This window comes from Raphanus sativus, chromosome 5 (assembly GCF_000801105.2).
Source record: "Raphanus sativus cultivar WK10039 chromosome 5, ASM80110v3, whole genome shotgun sequence".
NCBI lineage: Eukaryota > Viridiplantae > Streptophyta > Magnoliopsida > Brassicales > Brassicaceae > Raphanus > Raphanus sativus.
The window spans coordinates 35,547,236-35,559,838 of record NC_079515.1 but is presented as its reverse complement, the minus strand read 5'-3'; the positions used below and the strand labels follow the sequence as shown (position 1 = coordinate 35,559,838).

The 12,603-nt window shown below is 27.8% G+C and overlaps 1 protein-coding gene across 2 annotated transcripts; it reads right to left on the bottom strand.

Annotated features, from left to right (window-relative positions):
* Positions 1-5,207: 5,207 nt before the first annotated feature.
* LOC130512409 (uncharacterized) lies at positions 5,208-5,930 on the bottom strand. Of its 2 annotated transcripts, none has more exons than XR_008945937.1 (3): positions 5,634-5,930; positions 5,479-5,531; positions 5,208-5,405 (listed from the first exon to the last, which is right to left on the bottom strand). XR_008945937.1 is itself a non-coding variant. In XM_057010372.1 (3 exons), the coding sequence occupies exons 1-3, from the start codon at positions 5,856-5,858 to the stop codon at positions 5,343-5,345; spliced, it is 360 nt and encodes a 119-aa protein (XP_056866352.1). In that variant the 5' UTR covers positions 5,859-5,929; the 3' UTR covers positions 5,208-5,342. The 2 variants fall into 2 exon arrangements, 1 of the variants encoding a protein (XP_056866352.1); XM_057010372.1 differs by having other exon boundaries at positions 5,479-5,550; positions 5,634-5,929.
* Positions 5,931-12,603: the final 6,673 nt, after the last annotated feature.

Here is a 12,603-nt window from a genome sequence, read left to right as displayed (position 1 = left end):
GCTAATCCTCAAGTTGCACCATGTTACAAGATAAGATGCGATTTGAAGATGAGAATATTCATACATCGTCATTAGCTCATTACTACATGAACTTACATAGAAACAAAAAACAAAAACAAAAACATTTGACTGTTGTGTCCATTTGTTACCGCTAATGCAACTAAATGAAATCGAATATATAACCGATTAATAAACATTTTATGAAGGTATAAGAATTAGTATTTTTTGTCATTAAATTCGTCACTATTTAACAAAATTCATAGCAAGTGCATGTACGAGGGAATAGTTCATTTATGCTGATGCATATATACGTACATGTTAAAAGTATATAAATATATGCATATATACAATAGTTATATATTATACTATATATGCAGAAAATTAGCAATATAAAGCCGCCCATAAGAAATAGAAAGCCTTTCTGTGACAAAAAAGAAAAGAAAAGAAAGCCAAGACTTCCACTTGGGCGGATCAGATAGAGTTGTTGTATGTCTTAATCTATACTATTAAAACACAAGACCCTTTTTTGAGGTGTTCTTGGTTTTCAATAGTATTTACCAATCCATGCCACTGTCTTATTTTAATTATATGCTTTTTATTTAATTTTGTATTTCCCATTTTTCTTTTATTTAAAAAGCAGCAAATCAATACTATTAAAACATGATCATTCCTAAATTATATCCTTAATGAATGTTTTAAATTTTCCAAAAATATCCTTATTTTTACAAAAGATTAATAAAATTCATTAATGGCATTTGAGTCTTTTAGTTTTGGGCCTGCAGAAATATATTTAAATGGATCAACAAATAATGAGTTTACACATATTTATAAAATATGTTACTTTTATTTAATATAAATATTTTATGTTCAAATATTAGACATATATATTCTGAAACTAAATTAATTAAAAACATAATGACATTATAATGTTATTTTCTTAAATCTATGTATCATAAAATTAATTTTAAATCTAAAATGAAAAATAGAAAAATACAAACTTATAATAGGTCATTAATAACAAAAATAATCTAATATTGTCATATTAATAAGTTTTTATATTATCTTTTTTATTTGGATGACATAATAAAAGTTGAGTCTAAGTTTAAAGACCACACGTTTATGTAGTATTAAAAAGTATGTGATTAACTTAATAAAAAATAAAAACACTATCAGATATTTTATGTTTTATTCGATCATTGGTATTAGATCACGGATTAATAATGAATTTTGGGGTTTTTGCCGGGTTCTATCGGATTTTTAATTAACGATTTTTCATTAAATCCGAACTAGATTATATACATGGTACGGGTCTACCAGTTCAGCAGATCTGGGTCGAATATGAAAACACTTTTTAAAACTCAAACATTATTTTCAAAAACAAATTAATTATATGTTCTTTAATAAAAGTTATAAATTCATGCAAATCACTCTTGACCAAATATTTGTTCTATTTATTTTATTTTGAAGAGAAAAAAACAAATCATTGACCACTTTATATGTTTAGCAATAATTTATATAATTATAGATCTTTAAAATTATATAATAGCCCAAGTAAGAATTTCGGATAAAACATTATTTAACTTATTTACAAACATAAAACGGTTGTATGACGTATTTTAAATTTCGTCATACTGTACACACTATTATAAACCCACATAATTGAAACTTGATCATGTTTTGGTTTATATAATAAAACGAATAATAGTTAATATTTATACTGAAAAAACAACAAAAAACCCGCCCTTTCAAGGGCGGGTCACAATCTAGTATGTCTTATAAAGTCATAACGTGACAAAACACCTTAATATAATGATAATTTCTTAATTCTTCCAACTACTTTAAGATATTAAATTAATTAACTAATTAATCATAATCTCGCGCACTATATTCGTCGATTGCTTCATTATTACTATTGTTTTTGTTTTTTTTCCTTTTTTTTTCAATCAGATTTCCGCCGTACTTGCATATTCTTGTAGCATATCGTCCCCGCCGCAGATATTATGATTAATTGATTATTATGTTATTAAGACATTATTACATTTTTAAATCTATAAAATTAATTAATATGTGAAAAGTTATATTCAGGTCAGCTAGTGGAAAGAGTTCATATCAAGATTGATGACGTCTACCTTCGGATAATTCAATGTTGTTCTGATTTGTTGTTAGATATTAAAAAGGTGTTCTCTCTTGGATCTTTTTTTTTACTGCAAATACTATAGTTTATTAAACTGATCCCATAAGGTTAGCCTAAAGAGTTAATCCTGTGGGAACCAAATTGTTTCCATGGAAAAATCCAGAGACTCTCGCCGGAGCTCCTTTCACAAGGAAATCGATTCTGGTATTAAGCTCACGCGGAACAAAAAATAAAATAAAAACCGTAAACGAAGAACAAGTATAAAAAAATTCTTTCTATTCAGAAGTTAAAGATGACCAAAATTTTCTTTTTCGATCAGCTTTACTATTTGCAAACAATCTGATTCGAAATACTTATGATCGTGCTTCAAAATTCTCTCTTGGATCATGATCCATGATTCTTGTTATTTGGTTTAAAACGTAACAGTATCTAACATTCGACATAATCTCTATTTTTTTAATAACTAAGAAGAATTTTGGCCACATTTTATTTTTTTCTATGTCTAGGATCATCCGTTGTCAATATCTAAAACATGACGTAAAATATAATTTTTCAGGGGAAACTGAAGTAAGAACACAGCAAATTAATTGATAAGGTTTCTAGTAAACCCTAACTCTGATCAGAATTCTGAATTTACAGACTGCTATTGGTGTATATTAACATATAAATTAATTAAATCTCATGAATAATTAATAAACGGGAAAGATTGCCCATTTTGGAGTCGATATTTTATCAAATGAACCATAATTTTTCATCGTCACCAACTTGGCAACTTTTTCACCCGGCCCCACAGATGTAGACCAAACCATAATTTTTTTTCTAGAGTTAATTAACGATTTTTTTTGGTCGTTGTCTAACTTAGTAAAGAATATACTCCCTCAGTTATAATATAGATGATGTTTTACAATAATTATTTTGTTTCAGTTTACATTAAGTTTTAAAATTTTAAAGTTAAACTAATTTTATTGGAAATTATTTAATCAATTGGATTGTACCATTTTTTATAATTAGTTAATTGATTTTAAAAGTATATTTAAAAAAAATTAAAAATGTAATTTTTTTAATTTTTGCATTAAAATAAAATATCAAATATTATGAAACAGAGAGAAACTATTTTTGTTATGACTTTTTATAGGAGTTTCATTTGTCATAACATTCACTTACTTTTTTTTTGTCAACAACATTCACTTCTTAACTAGTCAATACTAGTATTATCTCCCGTGCTATGCACGGGCATTATTATTTTTAGTTTATAATGAAATTGAATATATTTTGAGATATTGTTTACAATGGAAAAATGTTATTTTCAATGTTTTATGTTTAATCTTTTTCCAAAACCAGAAAAAAAAATCATTACATATGAAAAATAAGATTGCAGGAAAGCATAGTTCTTGCATGAGTACAGTTAAAATACTAACCTTGATTTTGAAGATAGTTGACATTAGCATATATTGTAGTATTTTCCTTCATTTATGTTTTCTTTTATTTTCTTCCTAATACTCTTATATATTTATATACACTAGTATTATCACCCCGTGCTAAGCACGGGCCAAATTTCTCCTTAATTCAGTATTTTAACTTATTTTTTTGTTTTATCAAATTTAAAATTGTTTTAGTTATATTTTCTGGAGCTGGATAACACTTGCATCTAAAATTAGAATCATTTAATTATTATGATTTTGTAAAAATTTAAATAGGATATACATATTTGGTAATAGCTTTTCATAAAATTCTGAGATATATAATATACGTACACGTAAAGATTTATATTTGATCCACTGCATTATTTGTATTTTTTATAAAAATATTTCTTTAGAAATAAAAATACCCTTAGATTTAAAATAATGAAAAGCAAAACAATGAAATTTAAAGAAAATAAAACAATGAAATTAAACATATATGTATATATTAAATTTGTATTTAGTATACTTACAAATAATTTGTAAAATAGTTGAATATGCTCTGATATTAAACAGATTTATGAGTTGCTAAAAAAAACAGATTTATGAAATAGTCGTACTATACCACTGAAGTGTGAATATCAAAGTTGTTGACTCTCCTCCTGGCAGTGTTAGTTCTTTTTTGTTGCCTCTCCACATCTTTTGAAAGATGCCTCACATCATTTTCCTCCGTAGAGTGTTTGGTATCTTTCCAAACATGTAAAGATTACAAAAACAAAACATAGTTTCTGATTACGAAAACAAAACAGAGTTTCTGATTACAAAAACAAAATAGAGTTTTTGAAGAGTAACATAAAACAAACAATCAGAGAAGAACTAAAGATACCATTTGGTTTTAGATTATGTAGGCTTCTGCTCTTGTACTCCATTTGTTGCAAACGCTCCATTGTCTTCTTCCGCATTTCTGTTTTTGTTGGATACACAAATGGTCCTACAGAAAAATATTTATATATATTTCATTCTTTCCCTCTGTAATTCAGATTTTCATATTTAGAAACAAAGAGATACAACCTAAGTTCTTTGAAGGGACACCTTGCATGTGAGTGATCGAGGCTAAGGCTTGATAAGTTGATATACCGAGACAGTGTATAAAAGAGTGAGATTCAGAGATTGAGAAAGAAAAATAAGAAAATGTGTTTTTGGGTGTGGATCAGTAAGAGTAGTAGAGAAACATCGAATACAAATATAAATGATGGAAAGAGTAGTTATCTAGATTCTGAAAATTGGTGGTAACTGTTTTTTTAAACGGTGGTAACAGGTGATCGTGAAGATGTAGTCACGTAATTGGATTGTTGACATCGTGTTTGATCTTTATTTGTTTCCATTTTGTTCTATAATAATTATGTAATTTTAAAAATTTAAAATAGAATCCATGTGTCGAATTCTGATTAGCTAGGCGACTTCCGCTTCAGTATATAGGGGATATATAATTTTTCATTGTTATACTTGGAGTTCTTTTTTTCTACCTACAAATAAAAAATAGAAAGTAATTAGAAGAATAAATTAATATTTTGATCTGAAATTAAACAAAAATAATATCAGAACATTTCTATAAATTATAAACGCATAAAAAGTTGATCAAAACAATAAACATACACAAAGTAAGAAAATCTTACTATCAAGTCAGATCTTGATCTTTTTGTTTTCTCTAGCCATGAATCTTTTTGCTTTCTCTAGTCCCTGAATTTCTTACTTGATGGTTCAACTTAGACTCCATTTGTGCCTTTTATCTCTACGTTTTCTCCTCTCTATTTTCTTGTGGTGGTTTGCATTATAGGGGCTTTGTACGTGTGTTTAAAATTCTCTGCAATCTAAATTAATTTAATAAAAAATATGTTGTTTAATATGCGTCCAAACGGCCTATTTTAAAAAATATTAGCTTACATGTTCGGCCGTGCCGATTCCAGAGACTCCTCCAAGATATAGAAAGTAAACCACTGTGAGAAGCAAAACACTCTTAAAAAAGAAAAAAAAAACACTAACGTTTTCAGTTATAGCTTTAGCATTTGCAGTCACTAAAAATTACTCAAAAAACTTACTTTAGCGAGAAGAGAGTGAGTGAAGACTTTGCTATCAGCGGTATTATAGACTTTGCTATTGGCGGTAAAGCTCTCTAAGCTGCTCACTTCTCTCAAGACCCAACTGGTCAGCTTTGACTTTCGTTGCTTGAACCGTGTCTTCCTCGTCTTAATGTCTTCATTGTAGTTATCCATCTCCCCATTTATTCCTTTTTTTAGCCCACAGCATACAGATAAACTGACCATTCATGGTGACGTTAAAATAAATAAACTGACCATGGGCACATCACTTATAGCTTTACCCAATCGTGTTCTCTCTTTTTATCTAAAAGATAAGGCAGTTTTTAGGATCGTGGGATCATGGGCTTTGAGAAATATTATGAATTTTTATTTATATTGAAAAGTAGAAAACACGAAACAGTTTATTGCATTTAAATGTTTTGAAATTTATTTTTTCTTTAATTTATCCAGCATATTCCATGTGTCAAAATCTTATTGGCAAGATGACTTGTGCTTTAGTATATAGGGATATCGCCTTTAAAAAAAATGTTATATTCTATCCCTATATACTAAAGCACAAGTCACCTATCTAATCAGAATTTGACATTTGGCAAAACATAAAAACAACAAATAAAATAACAAATTTCTCATTAAAATAAATTCATTCGATCACGTTTTTAGTTAATTTTCAAATATCTAAATCCCTGAATTTTCTCACATTATCACCACCACGTTCAAAGATGAATATCACGTTCTGAAACTGTTTTTTTTTCTATTTCACGTTAGATGAATATTTCATCTGTCTCTTTTTCAGTTTTCTTTCTTAATCTCTATTGCTCTGTACTTTGAGTTTTTCTCTTTCTATTGAGATCTTCTACCAATACCAATAAATTCTATACAAGTTTATGATCATGCTTTGTTAAGATATGGTTTCTTCTTGGTTTCTATTTACAATCTCTTAATTGTTTATTTCAGGTTAAAATGCCACTTGAGTAATTTTTTTATAGCTTTAACAGCAACAAAGATAACGATAGGTATGTTCAACTATGTTATCTACAAAACTGGCGGTTCTTTCTATGATAGATTACTTACATTTTTTTTGCATCTAACCAAAACAAAAATGAAGAAGGAAGAAGACAAAAAACAAGGTTTTAACAAGAAAGAATCATTATGCTGCCAACAGACGAACAAGAAATAAAAGGTATACATAATGGTTTTCTGATCTCTCTCTTATGTTGCTCTTTAACATTTTGGGTCTAACTGGTGACCAAGGAATGAAGAGGAATAATGCATTTCTTAATGTTCCTAACAAATTTTACCATTCATTAGGAATAATCATTCCTTTTCATTCCTTTTCATTCCTTTTATTGTAGAGAATTAAAGAACAAATTTATTCCTCACTAAATTTGATATGGAATAAACGTTCCTCATCATTCCCATAATTTTATTCCCATCAATTCTTTTCCTTTTTGTTCTTACTATTCCCGAGATGGTCACCAGTTAGACCCTTTGTTTTTGTAGCTTATGTTTTTCAAAAAATCTCTTATTTTTTTCAAAAACACTTTGTTTTTGTAGCCTATCCCACAGCTAACAAATAATGATCATTTTGGAAATACAACAAAAGAACTCAACATTCTATCAAGGAAAAAGATTATCAACAACTATAGTGGTGCAAATTGGTAAACATTTTTTTTTTGGTTTTGGTTTGACTATTATACACATCACACTATGTTACAAATCTTTTTTTTTGGTTGAAATGCTAAATTTACACGAACAAAAATGAATATTACAAACTATTGCTTAGGAATAGAATATGAGAGCGAGCACATACGAATGATCTACATTTAAAAAGTAAAAATGAAGACAGAAAAACAAAAGATTAAGAAAACGTAGTTGCATGACATATAAGTTTCAGGGCAAATGAGGGAGAGCATTCCATCTGTGTAACATCAAATTGGTTTTTGGTGAGTCATTTTTACAGATGTTGTTTTATTTTTACTATATTGATTATAACAAAAAAATATATTTTGAAAAGACTTATTTAGAAAAAAAATACAGATAAAACTGAACAGAGAAAATACAGCATTTTCATGTGTTATCCATATTTGTGACTATAATTATGTTACTTTTAATTAAAAACTAAAGAACATTACAATTTTATAGGTCCCAATTAATTTAAATGGAAGTAAAAATATGATAAAAAGAATTTTAATAGGTACTTATCAAAGTATTATTTCCTAGAAAATAAATGTCCATATTTGTTGCGTTGATCAGTTTTAAGACCTTTGATATAAATGTAAAACATAAAAAATGTTTCTCACATTTATAGGTAAATGACATAGCTTTGCTCATACTTAAAAACAAAAACAAACATTTATGTTTTTTTGGTGCAAATGTTAGGAACAAAAAATTATGTTAAGCTTTCATTATATTGTTGTCATCAATATGATTGTAGAAAGTAACTTAGCTATATTTGATTTAGTAGATAACTTTTAAGCATTTACTATGTATGTAAATATAATGTATTTTTGTTTTCTAATAAAGTTACTTGATTTTACATTGTAATATGCATTAAAAATAAAAACTGGCCAACCCGCGCATTAGCGCGGGCAGATATCTAGTAATCAAATAAAAGAGAAGTTTTTTTCAATAAAAGATAAGTTATTAACACTTACTTAGAATTTGGGAGTAATACAAAATTTTACTAGCCATCCCATGACTATATATTCTCCCAAAATACTGGTAAGTACGTAATGTATCAAGATAATGGATTATCTTTGTGGAAAATTAAAAATTTAAAACACAGCATGGCCGGTTACAAACTTACAAGCCAAGAAACAAATATTCTTTCAGTTTTAAATTAACTATTTTGTAAAATAAAAATTATATCATAAAATAATTATTGTTTTATAATTTAATGTAGTTCTTACATAAATATATTTCTCTAATCCTAATTAAAAAATAAATATAATAATCTTATTAAAAATTAATATTAAATAAAGTAAATATTTAATTACCTTTTTGAAAAGCATGTAATAATATAATCCTTCTTGACACACTCATTTATTTATTTTCCACTAGTGCGTTCGAATAAAACGTTTAAGTATGCTATCAATAAAAACAACATTATAAAATTCACCACAAAATATCATTGAAGTGATAAGGGCGACTGTAGGGACACCTCTCCCCGGACATTCTCCCTAACTTTTTCATCTGGGCTCACTTCTTATTCAAATCACTATTTAACAGAAGAAAGTTGTTGCTCAAAAAAAACAAACAGAAAAACAGCTAGGTGCCAATCTTGATTTAATCGTCAATTATACTTACTAACCTTTTTTTGTCATCGTTTTTATTTACTAAAATATACTCCCTCCGTTTCATATTATTTGTCGTTCTAAGTCTTTGCACACAGATTAAAAAAACATTTAATTTTACATATTTCCAAAATAAAAATACTATTACCAATACACATCAACCAATATAAAAATAGAATAGAGAATATTTTCAATAAATTTTGCATTGAAAACCGAAAACGACACTTATTTTGAAACAAAAATTTTGCTCTAGAACGACATATAATTTAAAACGGAGGGAGTATTAGTTTTTATCTAATGCTCAAAACAACTATATATACATGTGTATCATATTTATTACTTAAAGAGCCGCTGCTAAAAACATCTCCAATGCCCAAAATACTCTTAAGTTTTAATAATATAATTTTATTATTTAAAGATTTTCTTATTTTAATAGACTTTATTTATTTTATTAATTTTTTTAAAATAAAGCAGTTATGAGAAAACGCATAACAAATAAATATTTCAAATATTCTTAAAATCGGTTCTCATATCACTTTTTTTTTTAAATTATGAATCTAAAAACCCACTTAAATATTATCACTAGAGGGGCTCTAAGCTTCAGAGCTAGTTAATTTAGACTGGTTTCAGTTAAGATCTTATAGCAAGATCAACATTTCCACTTGTAGCTGAATATTCATCTATTGAAATTGATAAACATTTTTAAAAAATGTAAACCAACATCCCACTTGTAGCTGAATATTCATATATTTCTGAAAGCCTAAGTTACAAAAAAAAATTACACGTTAATCAGACGATAAAAAACTTCTAAGTTCTAACATCTAGAGAAAATAGAACTGGGCTATTTGTTGATGATATAATATTTCAAATTTTTTTTTGTTGAAGATATAATATTTCAAGTTGCAAGAATATTTTTGATAGTTACGTATTAAACTTTCTATTTAATGAACGATCGTTAGTATGTGGACACAATTGGTAAGAGCATGTATAAGACAGATCAACTCAAGTTGTTGTAACCGCATGATATAGCAATACCTCATTTTTGCATCATATATAGAATACATACATGAATTAAAGAAAACATTTTACAAAAAAAAAACATTTTACTAACAAACAAAAACATTTATAAGTTAAGGAAATAAGGATTGATGATAACAATACGAAAAGAGCAAATAATGGAGAGACTTTTTGTTCTGCTTTTCTCGATCTGCCATAATTGATTATGATTCTCGAGACTAAGCTTACTTATTATACTTCGAATAGGCTCAAAGAGAAAGGGACGTTATTGGACTTTGTGCGTTTGATTATCGCATAATGATTAACCTATAAAATTATATGCATAGATAGTTCGCCTACGTTTAGAGAGATATATATAGCTTTTTACCAAAAAGAATGATATATTTGTTATTAGACTTATGATGCTTGCAACATTATAAACGATGTTGTTGGTGAGAACGATACAAGCCAAATAATATTGTCGGTACAAAACAAATGTTGCTTATGCTAAGCATATTAGTTTTTAGTATATGAATGTTCCAATGAATCATTAAATACAATCTTACATACGCAAAAGCTTACAGCATCAATACAGTTAAGGGTTTTATAGTATAATCTTGCACAACCAAACGTGTTATAATAACCTCTTACAATTAAGCGTATTATAATATACTAGGTTCTGTTGGGCAGAGATGTATGTTTGATTTAGGTTCTTGTGTAATTTCCTTCCAACAACGTATAAGTCTTTTGTCTCAAAGAACAACCATTGTCTTAAAAAACTACCATTTGTTTGATTTTAACTAAACTTGCAAAAAGGAATACAAATTCGTAATGTAAACTTTGGTTCAAAACTTCGAAGTTGGAAGGGTCTTGTGAAACAAGATGTTTGGAAAAGAGCACTCTGGATCAATCAGACAGTTCAAATCTTGAACATTTCTCAGTTTTCTTATTACACGACAATAAAAATTAAAAGGCCGTGAATCAATTAAACCAATCTCTCGATTTAATTGACCACAAAAACAAGCGAGACCAAACAAAGACATGTGTAGTTACTCTTTTACACTTCCGTTGTCGGTGAAGACTACGATTAGTAATTTGTAGTAGATAGGGGTGGTCACGGAAACGGAATGATATACGAAAATTTCAAGGATATACGTGATCCGATTTATTTCGCATGAATAACTGATTTTCGATTTGATCTATACTTTTTGAATATTTTTGCGGATATTTGGTTTTATAGACATCCAAAAAAATCTAATTTACCGAATATCCGATTATCCGGGCAAAATAATAAAAAAAATCATTTTCTGAAAAATATTAAAAAGGAAAAATGAATATAAAATAATAATATTTGTAACAAATTATATTAAAAGTACATATTTTAAAAAATTTAATGACCAAATAATTAATTTAGTAGATAAAATAACTAAAAATTTATATATACATATATATATATATATACATTATGGATCACATTAGCTATCCATTTATTCTTAAATGAGTATTCGTGAATTGCTCTGTTTTTTATAGATATTAAATTTTAGTATTTGTTCGATTCTTAAAATTACGGATATCCGATTTCAGATCGAATCGAAATAAATAACGGATCAAATCAAATTTACGGATATCATTTCAAATTCTTAAATAAATATTGCTAGAAACTTTAAATAATAAATAGTTATGTTAGTTTGTTGTTAAAAAGGTGATGTTAGTTGATAAAAATAGTTATGTTAATAAATAAAATTACATTATAATTGATTTTATAATATTATAAGATGAAAATTTAATATTATAAAAGTACTGAACAATAATAAATGCAGTACTTTTGATATATTTAGTTTCTTTTCATATCTTATAATAATAGATTTAATTTTTAATAATTTTTAATAGATTACATAGCATATACAAGTTCGATCTATTCTGTCATTCATTCAGCTAAGCCTAAAATTATCAATTTATACAAAAATTATTTTACAAATTATTTTGCAGATTTTAATTTTTTTGTAGCTTCACTAATTTTTTTCCGCAGCTACATCAAATGTTTTAGCGACTCCACAATTAAACTGTGGTTATCAATCAAAGCCCAACAGAACATTGTCCCATTCTTCCTCCACCCTCCTACGTTCCTTTTCAAGCGTCTGATCGCAGCTTGTAGGAGCTCTTTTGATGCTTCTCCTCTCCAACGACAAGAACACAACAAAAACGAGAAAGAGAGAGAGATGGCGTTGAGAGTTTTATTTGATCTTACAACTATGATTAAGGAAAATTAGTTTATAAATCACTTCGATCGGTTAAACCAAAAAAATAAAATTATGCTTGACTTGCCGCTTCGGCTTTGTTTCATGGCGCTCTTCCTTCTGTTTTGGGCCAGAGAAAAATGTCAAAAAAAATTCATGATTCCATCAGAATCTCTGGTTTCAATAAACCAGCGCCTTATCCATTGGGCCTTAGAAGTCCATATGGCAATGAACTAAATAGGCCTTCAAAGTAACACACTGTAAAAGGAAGTAATAAAACAACGATAGCAAACGTAAAGCGCATATCCTCGCAGTCCTGATTACTAACCGTCGATCCAAAATCTAATCCAACGGTAGCCATATCAATCCGCGCGATTGTTTCCTATTGGAGGATACATACTCATACGTCTCTACCCGCAGTATATATATATCCCTGAGAGCACT

What these genes read in the sequence shown, in the direction of transcription:
- LOC130512409 (XM_057010372.1), bottom strand. Translation starts at nt 5,858, where the DNA reads ATGGTCAGTTTATCTGTATGCTGTGGGCTAAAAAAAGGAATAAATGGG. An exon ending in CTCACTCTCTTCTCGCTAAA is followed by an intron (nt 5,551 to 5,633) that starts GTAAGTTTTTTG and finishes TTCTTTTTTAAG; the next exon opens with AGTGTTTTGCTTCTCACAGT. An exon ending in GAATCGGCACGGCCGAACAT is followed by an intron (nt 5,406 to 5,478) that starts GTAAGCTAATAT and finishes AAATTAATTTAG; the next exon opens with ATTGCAGAGAATTTTAAACA.